At 41.7% G+C, this 21,999-nt stretch overlaps 1 protein-coding gene across 1 annotated transcript in view; it reads left to right on the top strand.

Moving 5' to 3' along the window:
* The window catches only part of LOC118808783 (WD repeat-containing protein on Y chromosome), a 30,777-nt gene extending 13,655 nt beyond the window's left edge, over positions 1–17,122 (top strand). The window contains 8 exon segments of the mRNA XM_036571660.1: positions 1,092–1,337; positions 3,651–3,740; positions 7,812–7,951; positions 8,857–8,963; positions 8,966–8,995; positions 11,501–11,646; positions 11,747–11,829; positions 16,480–17,122. Coding sequence (XP_036427553.1) covers positions 1,092–1,337; positions 3,651–3,740; positions 7,812–7,951; positions 8,857–8,963; positions 8,966–8,995; positions 11,501–11,646; positions 11,747–11,829; positions 16,480–16,885 — 1,248 coding nt within the window. The 3' untranslated portion in view covers positions 16,886–17,122.
* The last annotated feature ends 4,877 nt before the right edge of the window (positions 17,123–21,999 follow it).

Here is a 21,999-nt window from a genome sequence, read left to right as displayed (position 1 = left end):
ATACTGTGGCTCTTACTCCTCACAGCGCACACAGTTGTATTCAAAAGTTTCATTTTATTTCTGCACATTTTGATAAACAATTACTGTTTATTTACTAAATTAAAAACATTGGAGGGAAAAATGAAACATAAAATGTGCCATGTGATAAAGTTATGGTGCATTTTATGTTTTCTAGTTATCAAAACGAATAAATAGAACTATAAAAGTTGCATAGTTGTAATTCGACAGGGGTGTCAAGTTGTACATGCACAGTTGTCTAAATGCTCACAAAGTCCTCATATGTGTAAAATACTTGGTGAAATAAAATGATTGTTGTGAATGCTAAAATAATTCTACCTAAATTTTTACAGTGAGAAATTAGATTAATATGATCTACAACCTTTGCAAACACTCTTAGCAAAAAGGGTTCTGTATAATACAAAAAAGGGGTTCTTTGGCTTGTAACAATAGTGGAACCCTTTTTGGTGCTGTATAAAACCACCTACAACACATTCTCCAGCAAACTGAAGAACCCTTTCACGATGCAAAGAACCCTTCAATCATGTAAAAGGTCCTTTGAGTGTTCATGCCTCCATATAGAACCATTTTCTTTACTAAAGAACCCTTGAAGAACCATCTTTTTTGAGAGTGTAGAGGTGAGATGGAGAGGAGTTAGGAGATACATGCAGATAAGTTAGAGTTGGGTCCACATGCTCAAAGCATCTGAGAGTATGAGCATGGGGCATGCTTGGAGCAGTCGTGGGCTGGAGGTTAGGGAACCAGCCTTGTGACCGGAAAGGTCGCTGGTTTGATCCCCTGAGCCAACAGTATGTGACTGAAGTGCCCTTGAGCAAGACACCTAACCCCCAACTGCTCCCTGGCCGCTGTGGATAGGGCTGCCCACTGCTCCGGGCAAGTGTGCTCAAGGCCTCCTAGTGTGTGTTCACTAGTGTGTATGTGGTGTTCCGCTGCACGGGTTAAAATGCAGAGGTGAGATTTCCCTGTTGTGGGACTAATAAGGGTCACTTTTAATCTAATCTTAGTCTTAATGCAGTAGTGCCCACATCACTGTCTACTCCAGGCCTTTGATGGCCTCTGGCCTCTCCTTGCAGGTCCTGAAGATATGGGACATCTCCTCTGAGCGCTGTGTGAAGACCGTCCCGCTGAGGTTCCCCAACGTTCAGACTGGACGTATCCTCGAGCAGGGTAACTTCTCACTGCTGCTGAGCCTGGCTAGAGCTCCTGCACTGCTGCTCAGCTGCAGAGAGTACCTGGCCCTGCTGCGGCTGCAGAATGCAGCCTCCAACGGCGGGTCAGCGGCCCTCTCCTGCACCCTGTACAAACCTCACCTCAGACAGGTAGAGCTTTAGTTCCACATAAACCTGGACTGTGGAACGTCTCTGTTGTGTGGGGAAAGGATAATAACCCATATCCATTAAATGGCTTTTTAGTGTTTTTTCAGGTTAGCACTGTCCATATACTTGGACAAGATAATAATAGCTGGATAATATAAGTTTTAGGCTGTCTCTGTGGTATAGGGAAGAACAATCATCCATAATCTAAATATCTCAGTATAAAAGGCCGAATTATACAATCTCAAACCAGAAAGAACAGAAAACAAGGCAGAAATTCTCAGATCTCTCCAAGAATTAAAAGAATTCTGTATAATTCAGGATTTGAGATGTAATCAGAGAGATTCAGAGTGGTTTGGAATGAAATGGTTCAGATGTCTTTACAGTGGTGGTGATAGGAACCAGGGGTCGCCATGACGACAACACAAATATAGACATTTTATTTACTATCCAGAACCACCAGTGAACCTACACGAGTCTTCTGAGTTTATATGGAATGTTGATGATGGAAAATAGTGGAAAATCTGAAATAATAAGTTTTCTTTGGGGACTAAAACTTCGATACATCATTGTAAGGGGTTTCTCGTTGTCTGGCCGGAATGTCCTTTTAAGGGCTTTCTCCTGAAGGACTACAGCTTCACTAGGATTCAAACTCAAGATCTGTGGATGATCTTCCCTTTAACTGACAGTACTAAACTAATCAATTAATCAGTCAAATGTTATTGGTCATAAAGTGCCTTAAAACATAACTGACATTATATTTCAAATATATTTACTGTGGCTGTGGTAATTTGCTAATCTTTCTTCCATAGATTCTTTCTCACAATGAAATATCAGCTCCTAAAGGGAAACACTGACAGAGGGCTCGATCAGCTCCTTCGTTTGCTGTGTGAGGATGTTCAGAAATATTACTGGTAAAAACGTTTTTTATTGTATCATTTACTACTGTCTTAAAAAACTTACATTGTTCTTTGACTCATTATTAATTATTTGCTGCTACTTTGACTGATTTCCATTTGTACTGACTGATTCTGTTTATTTTAAGTTACATGGCTGACCTGGAAGACACTGGACGAATCAAGGGAATCAACACTGATGACTTCTTTTATGCTGTCAAGACTAAGGCCCAGTCCCATTTCACCCCTCACCCCTACCACTCAGCCCTACCCCTCCCTTTTGCACGTTCACGTCTAGGGGTAGGGTGTCCCGGTTCTTGTTGAGATAGAGGGGGAGGGTGAAGTGTTGGGGCCACACAACTCTCCAAACGGAGGTTTTTCAGAGACTCCAAACCGAGTGATATGAGAAAAAAAAGAAAAAAACCAGCGAGATGGAGAGCAAGAGACCAAAGAAACCCACAAATGTGAGAATTTTCTCCGTTAAAAATTACAATAATCACTGTATTATCTTAGTTTAATGTCGTTTCAATGTATTTTGGATAGTACTATGTAAAAGACGTTATAGGAGAAGACTAAGTGCTGTTTTTTCTATTTATTGGCAAAGGGAGGTTGTACAAAGTATTAAAAGCAGGGGTGCCAATAATTGTGGTAAATGCAGTTTTGTTAAAATAATTCTGGAGGAAAGATTTTTTCAATCTCAGAATAAATTTACTTCAATTAAAGGTTAAATTGTTCTAATTTTTTCAGTGTGAGAAAAAAAATCTACCAGAAGGTGAATTTCTGATAACCTTTCTTTACCAGGGGTGCCAATAATTGTGGGTAGGACTGTACACCTTTCATGTTTATGCAGGTCGTTTACAACAGTTTTGGGATGTTATGAATGTGTGCCAAAACAGATGTTGTGCTCATACGATTTCATCTCCAAAACATAAATATCTGAAAAGTTGCACTAACAATACTCCAATGTTGCTGAAAGCCCACTGATTCCAAAGTTCACTTCATTTGTAATTAAGACACATCCTCTTGATTTACAGTAAGATATTTTGCATAGATATTTGCTGAACAAGTAGAGCTAGAGCTGGGCGATATGGCCAAAAATGTTATCACGATAAAATATCAGTCGATATCGATACATATCGCGATAAATGTCAAATCGTTATGTCTTTCAAGTTTGAAGGCTGATTTTTGCTCCTGAGTGGTTAATTGTCGTGTTATACCATCCTTTATGGTCAGAACACGACAAACACTCACCAAACAGTGGAACATTTCACTAATCTGTCATAAAACTCAGATTTTCTCACTTTGATCAAAATGTGGTCCCGCATGTGGATGAACTCTTTAGAGTCTGACTCGTCTCAGCCCAGCCTCAGCTGAGTAACACCTCCATAAGAACAGTGTGAGATCTCATTGTTCTCTTATACAGCTCTGTTCTAGATCACAGAACCCTCTCAGCGGTCTGTCAGTGCAGAAGGAGAACTCACGCTTTTCTCCTTCATCACCAGAACGTCTCACAGTGAGATGCTGATGTTAATCTCCTCTTTTCTCCTGAGGGGAAAATAAAAGAATTCTCGCACTCGGTTACAGGAGAGCAGATCACCGATCGCTCCACTCAAACAGGGAATATATAAAACTCCACGTTTTAGACGTTGCCAAAGTATATTTGGCGACTCATACCATTGAACCATTGACCAACTGTGCTTGTCCTCAGATAAATTAGACATCCGCATTTAATTCATCCGTGCAGTGAAACACCAACATACACTCTAGTGAACACACACACTAGGGGGCAGTGAGCACACTTGCCTGGAGCTGTAGGCACCTCTATCCACAGCGCCCAGGGAGCAGTTGGGGGTTAGGTGTCTTGCTCAAGGGCACTTCAGTCATGTCCTGTCAGCTCAGGAGATCGAACCGGCAACCTTCCGGTCACAGGGCTTGTTCCCTAACCTACAGCCAACGACTCTCAGCAGAGTAGCGTCGCTTTCCTTGCAGTAGAGAACGCCACCAGGGCTGTCGCTAAACGTGGAAGTGTGAGAATGCTCTATTACATCAAACATTTATCGAACATTTCTTATATTTCTATTTATATCACAATAATTATTGTTATTGTTTTATCTCCCAGCCCTAAGTAGAGCATTTTTCTGAAAAAATAACTTGAAATGGTTAGATCATCAATTGTCCAATTCCAGTCCTGAAGGGCTGCAGCTCAAGCTTTGTTTTGTTTTCACTTCTCCAAAATGCATAATTTTAATCCTTAACCAATTAACAAATTGAATGTTGTTTATTAGACTGAGGAAAAACACAAAACACTGGCAAAGCTTACAAGGCTGGAATTGGAGAATGTTCAGTTAATGTATAAAATGCTCCTTTAATACTAAATTAAATAACCTTTTACTTTTGTTTATTATTTTATTTGCACCACTTGACTTGTTCGTCCTAGACACCATCTTGTGACAGATACCACAAATGCCTGATGTCTCTAAAGCACACGAGAAACATTTGCTGCATTGTTAGTCTTTTAACAGGGACCAGTCAGGAACTCTAAACACATACAGTGGATTCAGAAAGACTTCGGAGCCCTTTATGTGTTATGGATTTAATTATGAATGGACATTTTACCCATTAATCTACACTCAATCTCCCACAATGATGAACTGAAAACATGTTAGTAGTTTTTGAAAATAAATTAAAAAATCAAAATCTGAAATCCTTTATTCACAAAAGTATTCAGACCCTTCATTCAATACTTTGTAAAAGCCCCTTTGGCAGCTGTTACAGCTGCAAGTCTGCAAGTTGTCTCTACAGCGTCTCTGGACACCTGGATTTGGGCAGTTTGTCCCATTCTTTATGGCAGATCCTCTCAAGTGCCACACATTGGATGGTGAGCAACTGTGAGCTGCCATCTTCAGGTCTCTCCATAGATGTTTGATGGGGTTTAAATCTGGCCACTCAAGGACATTCAGACTTGCCCCGAAGCCACTCCAGCATTGTTTTGGCTGTATGCTTTGGGTCATTGTTGCATTGAAAGGCAAAGTATTGCCCTAGTCTGAGTTTCCGTGTGCTCTGGAGGAGGTGTTCTTCAAGGATGAAAAAAATCCTCAGTTCTTTCTCAATCCATGCCAGTCTCCCTGTCCCTGCTGCTGAGAAGCACCCCATAGTATGAAGCTGTCACCACCATGTTTCACTGTAGGGACGGTATTAGCAGGATGCTGTGCAGTATTTTTTTTGACAGACTTAGTCAAGTTAAGTTTATTTCTATAGCGCTTTTTACAGCAGGTGTTGTCACAAAGCAGCTTTACAGAAAAATCCAGGTCTGAGCCCCCATGAGCGTCGCCAGTGGCGACAGTGGCAAGGAAAAACTCCCTAAGAGCAAGAGGAAGAACCACTGAGAGGAACCAAGACTCAAAAGGGGAACCCATCCTCCTCTGGACCACACCGGATAGGAAACTTAGTGCTTGCTGTTTGTCCAAAGAGTTCAACTGTCATCTCAACAGAGCCGTCCTTGATATGCTGTACAGCAAACTCCAGGTGGGCTTCTTACGCCTTTTACTCAACAGTGGCTTCTGTCTTGCCACTCTGCCATGGAGGCCTGATTTATGCAGTGCTGCAGAGATGGCTGTCTGTGCAACAGGTTCTCCAATCTCGGCACAGGACTCCGTCTCACCTCACCCTTCTTGCCCAGATGCTGAATTTGGCAGGATGTCCAACTCTATGAAGGTTCAAAGTTGTGCCAAGCTTCTTACATTTACAGTGAAATGCTCATTCAGACAATGCTTAAGTAAGCATGATTTGTCTTAATAGTACAGTTCTCTTGCCCCAAGAGCATTTCTGTCCATGCAATATCCTAATAAGCAGCACTCCTGCCCCAAAAGCAGCTCTCCTCAATAGACCAACACTGTGTAGCAAGATATGAGCTAATGAGCTAGCTATATGGCTATGCTACTCAAACAGCTCACTCCCAAAAAATTAAGGCTGCTTAGCATGCTAATGCATACAAACAAACAGCTAACATCTCAACAGTGTTAACAAGTCAACACTATGGGATTTTTGACTGCCATTATAAATAGCAAATCTAGCTAAGCTCTCAAATGCAAGCTTGTTGGTCACACATCAGATTGAACTAGTTAGGCTATATCAGTCTGTAAATTGTGTTGGCAAACGAACATAATTCAAATTGCTGCTGACATTAGTGAAACTACTGTTAACTTTGAGGTTGAGTAGCTAACCCAGCTAGCCTAATAAAGGTGCACTCACTTGATTCAATATAGCTCAACAAGATAAACCCACATAATAAATAAATAAGAAATAAAAATTAAAAATGCTTACCTTTGCCGAAAGTTTATCCAAATTTCCCAGCCGCACAGCTGCAATTTCCCACTGCTGGGGATGTTTTTTTTTTCTTTTGGTCCCTCTGCCTCCTCAACAATTTGATTGGTTATCTCTCTAAACCAATCATTTTTCATTCGGACCTCAGATCACTATTGCAAAACTAAAGCAGAGAACTTGTAGAGAGGAGAATTTCCACTCTGCAATGTCTTCTGGGGTTTCTCAGACACTAGAGGGCGCTCCTGAGTGAGTCCAAAATGAATGGGCTGATTTGAGCAAAAGTCATAGTTTAGAAATGCTTAAACATTTTTAATGTAAAAGAATACATTTAGTTACTGAACACAGAGCAGCATAAAACATTTTAACACTGTTGTTATATTTTTAAGAGCTTTTAAACTCGAATTATATATTATTATATATATAATTATATATATTATATATTATTACATTCATGACGTCTGTGAGCATGAACAGCCAATGAGCTGCTCCGCTCACCAACCAATCAGCACTCAGTAGCAGTAGTGTTAGCGTCCTGCTGCCCCAAAACCTGTTTGCTGTATAAAAAAGGAAACATACAGGTGCGTTTTCTTTGCTTTTTTAGAAATCCATCCTTCTACTGTCTAGAACTAAAGGAAAGTTCTGGTTCAGTGATTAGAAACTATTTTAACTTTTTGTTTTTAGCCGTTGAGTTCCGTTCACTCCCATTCATTGAGGACTCGCTCATGGGTGCCCTCTGCTGTTTAGCTGTCCTGTTTTTTGATATAATGGGGGAAATAGGAAGCAGCCAGACTCCTCATAAACTGGCTCTGACTAAAACTCCCATCTGCGCTGGTCAGCTAGCATGACCATGCTGAATGACCAGCTAAACAAGCACCAGACCACCATAAACCAGCATAAACCAGCTTAGACCAGCGTGAAATGCATGCCGGTCAGTGCTGGTTCTTTCAGCAGGGCTGTAGGATGAGAGTAAATGTTAATGTCAGGTTTTTGGGCCTTTAACCCCTTAAATGGCCACGACGCACCAGCAGGTTCAGAGTTTAATGGCACACTTCAGAATAACTCAGCCAGTTTGCACTGAAGTCCCTGTAGTCACTGAGTAATAAGTCTTAGTATGTAATAAGCCTGGATTGATCCCAGACTGGACTTCCATGGCAACAGTGTTTTCTCAGTAAAGTTAATGATGGGAAAAGGTTTTGCTTTGTGTATAACACCATGCTGAGAGCGCTCCAGTGCATAAATCACATCGCTGTGTGTACTGAAGGTATGGAGCTCGCAGAACGGTCACCCTCTCCATAAACTGGAGGCTGTTTCTGACACAGAGGTCACAGGGGTCATCTGTCTCCATGACAACCAGCTTCTGTCTGTGGGCTGGTTATTCGGTACAGCGTTGCTGAATCACACGTGAGAACTTCCTGCACATGCATTTACACTCAGTCACACAAACCACAAATACTTCGCTCAGCGCTACCTTAAGAGGGAAAATGGTCCTCAGCCAGGACAAACACCAGCTCCACGCTTTTAGGTAATACCTTTCATAGCCCTCGGTCGGGGTCGGCTTTTGTGGTTCCACTTACAGACGTGCCTGACCAAAACGGTGGTGTTCATGGCCGATTTGACGTCGAACAGGAGCTGAGGCAGCAGAACTGGCCGTCACAGAGACTGATTGTGCCACATGCCTGCACAAAAGATTATACGCTCATCCAGCATTTCTTCTGTATCGATAGTGCGTTTGTCTCCCTTTGCCGCAGTAACAGCCTTTACTTTTCTGGGAAGGCTTTACACTAGATGATGGAACATTGCTGCGAGGAGGATTTGAATGCATTCACACAAGTGTTAAGGCCCAGTCACGGTTGGATTTGCCAGCAACTTTTTCTCAAGCTAAATTAGGTTCATTTTGTCGCAGAGTTTCAGGATGGATACATTTCCCATGCAGACAAAAACAGAAAGATACTGGTACATTTTCTTCTTGTTTTTGCAAATTATACACAAATTAAAAGAATGTCACAAAATCTGCTGTGTCTGATCCACTCGCACCAGCACGACACACACTAACACACCACCACCATGTCAGTGTTACTGCAGTGCTGAGAATGATCCACCACCCAAATACCTGCTCTGGGGGGTCCATGGGGGTCCTGACCACTGAAGAACAGGGTAAAAGGGGGCTAACAAAGTATCAGAGAAACAGATGGACTACAGTCTGTAACTGTAGAACTACAAAGTGCACCTATATAGTAAGTGGAGCTGATAAGATGGACAATGAGCGTGTATGTGTGTGTGTGTGTGTGTGTGTGTGTGTAGTGTAGGGTGTATCCCCCCATTGACAGGTTGCTGTTCCTGCAGAAGCGAGCTCGGGGCAGACAGTGGAGAACGAGGGCTGTTCTGCTGAGCTCTCAGGCGGGCAGTGTTTGCTGGGGGACGTCTGTGGGCCTCCACACAACCGCAGCACGCACACTCAGGCACACTCAGACGCCATAATGAGGGAGAGCAAATGACAGACAGCTCAACACCACAATTACGAGGAAGATAAATACCGTTCTACTCAGTGTTCCACGCCTCAGACTCACAGCCATAGAAACACAGACCATCCTACTGCTGCTGCCACGGGCTCCGAAACAGCAGCCAGTGTCACAGAGGGGTCTGCACACATATTCATTATGGAGCTCATTGTAATCCTCTAATGAACCCCCTGCGCCTGCTGCAAGCCTGGCTCACTCAGTGTTCACGCATTACATCAGCAAGGCTGATAATATTCATTCATCTCAAACAAAGAGTATCATCTCTTAAAGGGAAACTCCACCATTTTTTTTTCAGAATTTCTGCATAATTAAGTGGTTAAGATGTAAACAAAGAATGGTTTCAGAGCAACTTACAAGTCAGAATTGTTCACAGTGGTGGTGATAGGAACCAGACGTCCACCTCTAAAACAATACAATAGTTTTAGATGTAAGATTTTTTTAGATGTAAGATTTTAAATCCAGGGTACATTAAACTTATTCTGAGCACTATTTCAACCTTAATCAACATTCCATATAAATCTCAGAAGACGTGTAGGTTCACTGGTGGTTTCGGATAGTAAACAAAAAGGCTATTTTTGCGCTGTAGACATTACGTGGAGTTGTTCAGTGTCTCTAATAGACTTGATTATGTGGTTCCTGATGCTGTATGACTCACTGTTATCTAGAAACATGGACTAAACTATGTCACATAGCTAAAAACAGGAGCAGCAACCAGGGTTTAAGGAAGACCAATCATGTTGCAGCTTTGACTGAGGGCGTCACACACTGTAAAAATGAACGGATAATTCTTGCGCTCCCTTTGGGGTTCTTCAGCACTCCAAATGCCTAGAACCATTTAAGGAGCCCCCGGGAACCGAGGCCAGTTCTCTGATGAACTGAAGATAGCTATCCTAGAGATATAGCAGGGTGCTTGGTTCCAGTGAGATAGTTAACCTCTGTCTGCAGTGCCCCCTAGTGGCCATTCAGCCATCGTAATGGAAATTAAAATATACATGTATATTTCAAATTAATGTAATGACATAAAATATTTGTTCTCCATAATTCACACCAACAAGGATTCTGTCTTCACTCTGTGTGTGAGATGTTGAGCTGCTAGCGAGCAATGAGGGGTGGAAGGGGAGGGGTGAGGACCTCCCTGCTGTGAAAAACAATCCACATCTCGCTGCAAAGACGGCCGTGCTGAGATAAAACGGACAACTGCAGTTTTCTTTATATCAAACAATCCTACCAACACAATTAACACACTTTTGTAAATGCTGACTTGCTCGCTCATCTACAAAGACAAAGATTGCATTTTATAGCTATTGTGGAAAAAGAGGTTTCTTTAAGAGCTTGTTGACCTCCAGTGGTTCCTCCATAGCTCCACTATATTGGAAAGTTCTTTGAGGGACCTAAAATGTTTTTTAATTTTGAGAATCCTATTGAATATTTGAGGCATCTTATGTTTTTACAGTGCGCTTATTGCCTTCGGTGTGGTGTCCAATGGTGTGGAGAAAGATTTGTAGAAGTTGTGTGATCCGCAGTGATGCCACAGCCATCCACAGCCGCGAATCAGAGATCATAGCTGTCCTCTCTCTCTCTGGGTGGGTAGGGTGGTCCTCCCTCTCCCCCCATATCACATATTGCAATGCTAGCCAACTGTTTGTTAGCTTACGGAACCCGAATTAGCAGTTAGTGCTGTCCTCCAAAAATTAATGAAATAAAGAATAATTGACATATATGGACATTTCTGTAGCTTCTTAATAAAAGCCCTATTTTGAAAAAAATCTGAATTCATGTCTTTTTATGCTATTTTGAATAACAAAAACCTTGAACTGTTCATGTACAAGGACTTGATTTTCTCCTGTCCAGTTCAAGTCTACTGGAGATGAGAAAATCAGGTAACAATACAATAAATAAATAAATAAGAATTGACATACGTGGACCGTTCTGTAACTTTTTAATTAAAGCTATATTATGAAAAAATCTTTTTATGCTAGTTTGAGTGACAAAAAACTCAAAAAAGCTTAAAAACTATGGATATTGTTCTAAAATATTTTATGTGTGGAAGGTTTAAGTCTGCTGGCGACTCAAGTCCACTTAAATGAACTTTTAATGATACATGCAGTGATCTTACCTTTGATTCAGCTCTTATATTGATAAATTTGGTCGAGAAGAAATTGAGCTAACTAGCTAGTTGGCTTGGTACATGCATGGTAATAGGCTAACATGTGGCTTTGTGATTTAGCTACATTAGATTTTGTGAACTTAAGAAGCATTCTGCCATCTTCCAAACTTCCATTTTAACCTTGGTTGTGGTCATTCTAAGGCCTGAATTCTGTCAGTATTTTTGTCCATTTTATCAAATGTTTTAGTTGTTTTAGTGGGGGGAGGAAAGGAGGAACCAGGTGGCATAAAGTGACATGGTTTTTGGTCTTCTGTCTTAATACAGCGCAGTTCTGTGAACCACACGGAAACAATGAATGCGTGAAGGCCTTAGGTACAGATGATGACAACAGTTTACTCATCAATGGAGACACTTCAGGGTCCATCCAGGTGTGCGACATCTCTCAGTACAGCCAATCTAATGGACATGAGGTCAGCCACAGTAATATGTAGCACTATTACATATTTTGGTTGTTTTACCAACACTTGTCTTCTAATTGGTTTGATTTACGTGTATCTGGTCTTTCCCAAGCTTGTCAGTCAACAGCCCCCACTGAGAAATACCTGGAGAGCCCATGAGGGGGCGATAGTGAGCATGGAGGTTCTGGAGCAACTGTTCCTATTAGTAAAAGAAGTTCACACCACCCCTGCAAACTTAAATTACGTATTTCTGCAAATTTAATTGAAAAATTATTATTTATTTTTTATATAAATAAATAAAACATAAAATATGATGCATGCATAAGTTTGGGCACCCTTTCAGTCAGTAATCCTCAGCTGAAATCACAACCTGCAAATGTTTCTTGTAGCTAACAGTCTTTCTACTATTATTATTCTATTAATTTTATATTTCTTCTAGTCTTTCAGTGCTTTATTTAGGGTTTTTTTAAGGTTTTTTCCTGGCTGCCATACAATCACAAAGCATAATACATCCACCCCATGCTTAACAGTGGCACAGAGTTCCTTTCATCAGATGTTGTTCCTTTTTTCCCCTCAAACATACCTTTGCTGATTGTTGGCCATTTTTACTTCATCTGTCCACAGCACTTATTTCAAAAATGCCTCTGATGTTGTGCATACTTCAGACGCTTTTTGTGAGTTTTGTGATGAGGTCACAAGTAAGGTTACATTCTGATGGGCCTTCCATGTAGATGATCCAACACTGCTCAATGGGCTAGTGCATCGCTATTCCTGTGAGAGCCAAATCTTCCTGTAGGTCCTGAGCAGTGGTGTGGGTGTTTTGCTTTGCATTTTTGACCAGTTTATCAGCAGTTCTTTCAGAAAGTCTTCCAGATTGTGCCTTCAACAGCTCTCCTTGTTTCCTTAATGACATTCTGGACAGTGATAATCACAAGCAGAATGTGTTTAGCTGTCCTTTGGAATCTTCTTTTGCTTTGTAAGTGTTTGTTGCCTTTAGTTTTAGATCCTCAGTAAGCTGCTAGATGAGTCCACGGCTGTTGAGTGTAAGCACACCACTCTGAAAGATTTGAAGGGTGACATATACTCTGGAATTGTTTATACCTGACTTGGAATAATGCTGCATTCATGTTTGCAGTAGACGGATGACGGCAAACCAGATATTCCATTGTTTTCAACTGAGCCGAAACAGAAAATTTTCAACCGCAAGCAGCAGTGTTCCACAGCAGTGAGCAGAACGATCCACTGAGAGTTAACTTTTGCCACCAATTGCAGTGGTGGATTACACAACAACCTAGTATAACACAACAAAAATAAGAGTGCAGAGTGTCCTCCTGACGTTTTTGACCTTAAATAAACAATCTACACTGCTAAAGCTGTCCTCTGATAATGATTTTGGCTGGCACTGCGGTCACTGTGGCAACATTTGCGTGGCTTCATGCTGCTACAGGCCACGTATGGCTATGATGTTTTTTTAAAGTGAACATGTGAACACAGCCTAAGTCTTAATGACACAGATCAGACCCAAGACCCTCCAGAAAAACCCCAATATATTCCAATATATTTCCAATACACACTGGTCAGGCATAACATTCTGACCACCTCCTTGTTTCTACGCTCATTGTCCATTTTATCAGCTCCACTTACTATATAGGTGCACTTTGTAGTTCTACAGTTACAGACTGTAGTCCATCTGTTTCTCTGATACTTTGTTAGCCCCCTTTTACCCTGTTCTTCAGTGGTCAGGACCCCCATGGACCCTCACAGAGCAGGTACTATTTGAGTGGTGGATCATTCTCAGCACTGCAGTAACACTGACGTGGTGGTGGTGTGTTATTTTGTGTTGTGCTGGTCTGAGTGGATCAGACACAGCAGTGCTGCTGGAGTTTTTAAACACTGTGTCCACTCACTGTCCACTCTATTAGACACTCCTACCTTGTCGGTCCACCTTGTAGATGTAAAGTCAGGGACGATAGCTCATCTGCTGCTGCACAGTTTGTGTTGGTCATCCTCTAGTCCTTCATGAGTGGTCACAGGATGCTGCCCACAGGACGCTGTTGACTGGATATTTTTGGTTGGTGGACTATTCTCAGTCCAGCAGCGACAGTGAGGTGTTTAAACCGTGGTGGGTAACACCTCTGCCTTCTGCGCTGTAGACTGGGGTTCAATCCCCTGCCTGGGTAAACACCATATGCTATATGTCCTTGGGCAAGACTCCTAACACTACCTTCACCTACCTGTGTAAAATGATCGAATTGTAAGTCACTCTGGATAAGACTGTCTGCCAAATACTGTAAATGTAAAAACATTTCACTTTGTTCGGTGCTGATATTGTGTTAACTTCTTTTCACTTAGAAAATCAACAAAACATAACATTTGTCCAGGACTGCCTGAACTGTATGTAATATACTACTGTTCAGAATCACCTCTATTGGTCTCCTAAACATGAACATCACTTTCATCACAAACGGCTGCGTGATAGAAAATGGTTCTGCAGTTAAAACCACTGTCAGGACAGTTAGCTTTAGCCTGCAGTTAATGAGTCTGGGCAAGATGTGGCTCTAGCAGCGAAGAGGGTTTGTGGGACATATGATCGCTCTCCACAGTTGGCAGCACTGGTTTGGCAGTGTGTGCCGAGAGGCTATAACAAATAAATTCGGGAGAATGAATGTTGACGAAGGTCAGACATAACCGCTGTTAAACTAGGCCAGATGGGAGAGGCGCTTGGTCAGTGTAGCGGAAGAAGAATCGCCCACAGTAGTCATTAGCTTGCCTCCTGCCATATTGCTTTCTCTGGAACATTTCCAGAGGTCTTCAGAAGTCATAGAGTGACTGCAGAGAGGAATCGACTGTCTGTCATGACAGAGGTCCTGTAATTGTCTCCTGTGTCCACTTTGAAGGAATATTTCACCAACAAATGCTAAGATCACCCAGCTGCTAGGAAAGAAATAGTGGCAATCCGCGGGGTCCAAGCACTTTTTGCCAAGCAGACACTAATTGGCAATTTCTGTTGTAGCGCTCACTGTTGCAGGTTGTAAACAAATACACTACTTATACAAAAGCATCCAGGTAACCCTTCTACTGAGTGGATTCAGAAAGTAATCCCCACACATGAGCATGTCCAGTGCCAAGCGTGGGCTAGAGGGGTATAAAACCCCCAGCATTGGGCTGTGGAGCAGTGGAACTGTGTTCTCTGGAGTGATGGAGCTCCATCCAATACCTTTGGGATGAGCTGGAGTGATCCAGAACTGACCATCCAACATCAGTACCTGACCTCACTAATGCTCAATCAAACCCTCACAGCAATGTTCAACAACTAGTGTAGAGCCTTCTCAGAAGAGTAGAGGCTGTTACTGCAGCACAAACTGTTAATACCCTTCATAAGGGGTTCAGAAGAAATGCTGAAGCCTACAAAAGGGGAATTCTGAAAATATTGCATAATTTAATTATTAAGATGAATTAAGCAAAAGTCAGAGTGGTTTGGTGTGAAACGCTCCATTCTAGAGAAACTTACAGAGTCAGAACTGTTCACAGTGGTGGTGATAGGAACCAGACGTCCACCTCTAAAAGCTCCCTCACAGAAAGTTCCTACATGAAATGGTTATGAATTCACTGCCTGATGCTTAAGAATTTTAAAATAATTTGAGAGAAATTTGGGGCCTGAACTTGTTTTTTAAAAAATAGAAAATAGAAAAATATATATTTTTTTAGTTTATATATGGAAACTAAGGCCTTTTTGAATTCATTGTTTTTGTGATGTCACAAAAACCAACCCATATATGCATATATACACCAGGTAATTTAGCCCTGCCCATTCAAGGTGAAGTTATAAGGAGTGTTTTAGCCCAGACTGCTTTTTACTCTTTTTTTTTTTAATTTTTACCCAATTTTCTCCACAATTTAGTCGTCTCCAATTCCACCCGCTAGTTAGGACTCCCCTAATCACATGATGCCATCAACGCTAGGAGGGTGAAAGCTAACACAGGCTTCCTCCGAGTCCTGTGAAGCACTGCAGCAACTTTTTAAATATAATTTTATTTTTTTGCTTCTTAATTGCTGACGCTCAAAACCTGAGAATCAGGGACTGAAAAAGATCAGATCATCAGTTTCTGTGTTTAATTCGCCAACTACTCTGCACCATTTTTATTTATACAGCTCTATTAATATTTATATTGGCTATAATTTGAAAACATTTGATTCCTCAATTTTTGATTATCAAGATATTCTTTTCTCCACTTTTTGTTACAAAATGACATTACCGGCCCAGTATGAACCACTTCCTCCACCTGAGTGCAGGCCCGCGGACCACTAGAGGGTGCTTCATGGCCCACTGGTGGTCCGCAGCCCACGGTTTGAGAAACTCTGGCCTAAGGAGTCGGGAAATTCTCCTGTTCAAAGTGACTTTTTTGTTTTCCATTTTCATCATACTTCATTTTTACATGACCATTTTTCCCCCTGAGGTCAACTAATGATGCTTGTGTGGTTTTATTTGACATAAACAACATTAGAGTTTAGAAAATGGTCATGTAAAAATGAATTATGACTGATTTTGTTAAATAAAACCACACAAACATCATTAGCTGACCAAAGGTTGAAAGGTGGGGATAAAAATCGATGAAAATGTAGGACGTGTGAATATACAGGAGACCTGTTTGTTCTGCTGAAACCTACTCGTTATGCTGCAAGACCCTCTTGTTGTGTTTTCCACAAGTTAATATTCAACTTCACTTTGATGTTTTGACATTATATTGTGACATATGATGACATGAACCCTCAGTGTTCCAGTACTATGAACAGAAGATCTGTGTGCACTTAAGTTAATCATTCTTTATGGGACATTGTTTGTAGAGAGCTGACCAGTCCATCCCAAGGGGAAGAAAAGGACAGAACTGAAATCAACCAATCAGAGAGCATCAAAGACACATCTGCTCCTACTGGCTGGGCTCAAAGTCCAGGGGGAGTGGCCAGAGCAAAGAGGGGCCTCAGTGAAGATCATTGTCAACAAACAGGTTGGTTAGAACACAGGCAGACACAAAAACACCAGTTACTGCTCCCTCAGTGCGTTTTATCATCTCTGGCTGTCACCTTGTATCAGTGGTCACCAACCCTCCTCCTGGAGACCAGCTTTCCAGCAGAGTTTAGTTCCAACCTGCATCTAATGCTCCCTTATCCCTATTACCTAATGCTAATGCATCTGATCCAGCCAGTCAAAGGACTTCTGGAGAAGTTCATTAGCTGGAGCAGGTGTGGCTGACTGTGGCTTTGTTGACCACTATCCTATCCCCTTTCTTCTGTGTTATTTATTGTTTTTAGGTCCCATTATGATGCTGGTCATGAACTGGCTGCATTTTTTAGCTCAAATTGAGCTAAAATTGTCACTACTGAAACATACGGTAAAGTTCGGTAGTGTTGTGATTGTTTCGGTAGTGACTAAATGGAACATCCAATCATTAGTTTTAATAAAATAATCATAATTAAGGTTTAGAGTCACTCAGAGCAAAAGGACTTTAGTCTAAAGTCCAAGATCAGTTAAAAGTCCCAAATGTGTTTCAGCTCTGACTTATAATAAACAATCCATAAAGGGGTCCCTTTGTATTTATGGGAGGTCCAGGACCCTGACACCTCCCCTTCCACCTCATTCCGGACCCTTGGCAGAAAACAGAGAAAAAGGCTTTTTTAAATTAAGTGATTGATGAAGAATCCACAGTTTCAGAGGAAGTAATAAAGCGACCAGCTTTATTTTTTCACCTGCTGTATGGCGACGGCATCGCCATGGTGACGTGTCTGGTATTTGTTGTCTGTTTGTTGCCGTGCCTGGCTCAGCACGGTTTGGCTTAGCCGGAGCACCACACATGGGTCATCTCGGCTCGGTCTAAGCCTGAGGCCAGCGCTCGGGGCCTGACGAGACGTGAGAAATGAACGAGTGTATGACTGAGAGTGAGAGCATGTGTGAAAGAGTGTGGAGGCGTCAGCGGCTGCCAGCGTCGGCTACCGAGCCGTGTGATCATGGCAGGCTTGGGAGAGGGAGACATTGTTATGGCAACCGCATTACACAAGATGGGCTTTGGCCCGGGTTGCCAGCAATGGGATTGAAAGTCTTTAAAAAAAAAGGAGGAGATGAAAACAAGCAGCGTATGAAAATACCACCCGACTTTATTAGTCTTCAGAAGAAATGTTGGTTCTGTTTGTTTGGTTTGAAGTACTTAAAGCTATTAGAGGCTTTAAACAGCACGGTGGGATTTTTCTTCTCCACACATTTCCCACCAATTCTCAGTGAGATATACACTCCACAGTACTGTGCAGAAGTCAGAGACCCTTCATTCTTTGAGGAACTGAAAGTGAGTCTCCTGAAAAGAATGGAAGCTGGAATAAAGGTAAAGAGTGACACACTGAGTGTGTTTGCATGCAGTTAATAATCTGATAACTGCAGAAAATCAGATTTTGTCAGTAATCTGATCAAGTGCACTTGGGTAATCAGATAATGGGGCAAACAGAAGAAGACGTAAATGTTATTTTGTCAAGCATGTATTTGGTTTCTGCGTCTCTCCAAAAGTGTCTTGCTGTGTCTCGCGGCGACGCTGCTCGCTTATTTCCGGTTTATTTCCTGTTTACAACAATGCGCAGACTGAGAAATCCGAAGGAAATCAGAGTAAGAGTTTACATGCACTGAGAAATCTGATTACTGAGCTAAACTCCAGCCTCTTTATCAGATTTCTAGACCTTACTCTGGTCTAAAAAATCAGAATGTGCTGTTTACATGACCATTTGAATAATCAGATCACTGCAGAAGTCTGATCATGATCAGATTATTGAGTGGATGTAAACACATTCACTGAACACTCAAACATCTGACAGTAGATTTATCTGTTGAGATTTCTTGTGATCTCCTGTTAAATGTCTTTTTTCCGACAGTGAAAAATGAATAACTTGTACTTAATGTCTGGAAATGAAATGAATGACTTTTGCACAGTTCTGTATGTCCAGAAGTCTGTCCAGCGTCCATCTGTAATGAAGGTGTTAATAGTGAGTCTGTGCTGCAGTAACAGCCTCTACTCTTCTGGGAAGGCTTTACACTAGATGTTGAACATTGCTGTGAGGATTTGATTGAGCATTAGTGAGGTTAGGTACTGATGTTGGATGGTCAGTTCTGGGTCACTCCAACTCATCCCAAAGGTACTGGATGGAGCTCCATCACTCCAGAGAACACAGTTCCACTGCTCCACAGCCCAATGCTGGGGGGCTTTATACCCCTCTAGCCCATGCTTGCCATTGGGCATGGATCATGTGCAGCTGATCCAGAGTGTCCCATTCTATTGGTCTGTGCTTTCCTATGGAGATTATACAAGCTGTGTCAGTGATGGGTGACCTTAAGGTACACTCTTAAAACGGATGGTTCTTCAAGGGTTCTTTAGTAAAGAAAATGGTTATATAAAGAACCATGAATGCTCAAGGACCCCTTTGCATGATTAAAAAGTTCTTTGCATCATTAAAGCGTTCTTGAGAATGTGCTGTAGATGGTTCTATATAGAACCCTTTTGAAAAGGGTTTATACAGTGCCCAAAAGGGATTTTCTATTGTTATGATGTCAAGCTTGTAACAATAAAAGAACCTTTTTTTTTAAAAAAAAAAAAAGATTCTACGTAGAACCATCTGCAGTGCATTCTTAATCAATCTGAAGAACACTGTAAGGTCTTTTAAAGAACTAAAGAATCCATTCCTCCATTCTAGAAACACATGAGTGGAACAACATTCTAGAACAGTCTAAATCATGGAGAACAATGTGAATGCTGGATCCCACTGTAGAACAGTGTGAATGGGGGAGAACATTTTAGAACAGTCTGAATAAAGTAGGAGGACGCTCTAGAACATTGTGAATAAAGGAGAATGTTCTAGAAGATTTGCTTCTGTACTATGAATATGAGAAAAATCTTACTTTGACCTTTCAGATCGTAACGTAAGACAGAAAGAGAGGAATTTCTTCCAGTTAGGAAATCTGAACCTACTTGATTGAAGTCGCCAATCAATTTTCATGTCTGTTTCCTAGCAACCAACCATACACACACAGCTGAAACATAAACATGTAATTAAAATAATGTTAAAATGTAACTGTTGCTGTAAAAAAAACTCAAACAGAACTAAAGTGTGATAAACTGTAGGTTGTGAATACTGTGAGAGCGCCCCCTGCTGTTTATCAGAGCGTCGCCACTCCCCAGTTTCAGTCTCCATTTCCCAAACGCTTTAGCCGAGCGTGCTAACGTTACTCCTCCTAATAAACAGACATACGTTCAGCTCCGTCTCCTCATTATTCACCACCATCACTGTAATATTTCATCATCAACATTAACACACGAAGGTGATCAGAGGGGCGGTGGAGATCGAGTCTGCAGCGTCTGAGATCTTTAAAACGCAGAGTTAGAAAAGAAAATCATCTCACAGTGAAAGCAGCGTTTTACAGTAGAAATAAATGGAGTTCATTATGCTGGTAGTGAACTATGCTGCTGACACAGCTGCCTAAAAACCATAGAAACGGACCTTAAACAGAAGTGAGGACCCTGTTGGGGTTCATCCTAAAGTTAGGACAGGATTTAGGAGGTTTAGTCTAGTTAGGATGTTTGTGTGATGCTGTTTTCTTATCTGGAGTTCATGATGAGATGATGAAGTTAGGAGCTGTTATTCTGGAATAGCTACTGTCCCAAATTCAGTCGTCATGGAGACCAAACAGATCAGATTTTAGAGTTAAGAAGTTTCTGTAATGCGGCTCCTGCGAAGTTCAGAAAGGGGAAACCTGTTCTCAGGCTAGCTCATGGCTCTTACGGTTAGCTGCCTCTAGCTCTGCTACAACAGCCACCACTTTAGCAGAACCAAGCACCACCCTCCAAAATAAAAGTCTGATATGTGCTAGGAACAATAACCCAACACTACCATGAGGAAAACACCTCTTTTAGAACTAGCCGTACTCTGACATCACTGTATCAAACAGTCCTGTATAGATGAGATAATAAACAAACAGCATTAAATGCAATAAAATCAAATGTTTATTATCGGCAGAAATTGCATTTTATGACTGCTGTAAAAAAGAAATCCAGCCCTATCTGAAATAATTCAAATGAAGTGTTGAAATATTTAATAAAATGACAGCATTGATTCAACACTTTCTATATGATGCTGTACTGTAAGAAATATCTGTCCCTCAGAGTCTGGAGGACGTTTTTGACAAGGATTACCCATGAGGCCTCTTGCTGGGCTCAGTGTTAGTTGTAACCATTGTGTTTGCCCAGCAGAACTGCCCAGAGTGTCCCATCGATCCTAAACTCAGCAGCCGAAGAGGTAATTTTGTGCTTGTGTACAGACTGTGGCTGGCCTCATCTGTCCGAAGTGACCCTATGGTTGCCCACATGCCAATTACAGCCCACAATCCTACTCTCTAAGAACACAAAACGCACTGAAGGACCCCAGAGAAGAATGAAGAGACGAGAAAAACAACTTCTCCGTTCCAACTGCTTGTGTGGACACAACCAGTAGGCCTGATATGGAAAAACTGCTTGAAAAAAGATGAAGTATTCAGTCCCAGGGACATCATAAATCAATATTTAGCCTGAAAAACAAATATTTGCTACTTTTAGCTCTGAAGATGCAAACTTAAGTCCCCTTGACTACAAACTTAAGTCCTCTTGACTACATACGGCTTTCCCATAAGGCCAAGAAACAGTGGTCCCCATTCTGTGCCATATATCTATGTTTTACGTTCATATTCACCACAGACTCCAGCCCCAGGCAGCCGTGTCTGCTCCTCGTCCCTTGGCAGACTTCAGTTCAGACATTCCACTGCGTTTCAGCTGAACATGAGAGCGAGCCTATGTTTTGATTTATCAGTTGTTCTACCTATCCAGTGACGGAAGATTCTGGAAGGTCACAGGAGCGAATTAGTCCAGATAAAAACATGACGCTGGAATCTCAGGGCTGGCCGTGCTCTCGTCTGGGAATGTGGAAACTCCCATTTGGGGTGGAATGCATTTTTAAGGAACCCGCTTTTGGATGAGACCGAAAACGAAGGAAGTGGAATACGAAGGAAGGAGGCCGTAGTGGACATTGGGCACTCATCTGATGAATGCTTTCATCTGATTTGAGTGTTGTAGATTGTATAAGGCTATACAGCTACATTACATTCTGACCACCTCCTTGTTTCTACACTCATTGTCCATTTTATCAGCTCCACTTACTATATAGGTGCACTTTGTAGTTCTACAGTTACAGACTGTAGTCCATCTGTTTCTCTGCCCCCTTTTACCCTGTTCTTCAGTGGTCAGGACCCCCATGGACCCTCACAGAGCAGGTACTATTTGGGCGGTGGATCATTCTCAGCACTGC

Source organism: Colossoma macropomum, unplaced genomic scaffold (genome assembly GCF_904425465.1).
Source record: "Colossoma macropomum unplaced genomic scaffold, Colossoma_macropomum, whole genome shotgun sequence".
In the NCBI taxonomy this organism is placed as follows: domain Eukaryota; kingdom Metazoa; phylum Chordata; class Actinopteri; order Characiformes; family Serrasalmidae; genus Colossoma; species Colossoma macropomum.
The sequence above is the reverse complement of the archived record's forward strand: the minus strand, read 5'-3'. Positions and strand labels throughout refer to the sequence as shown.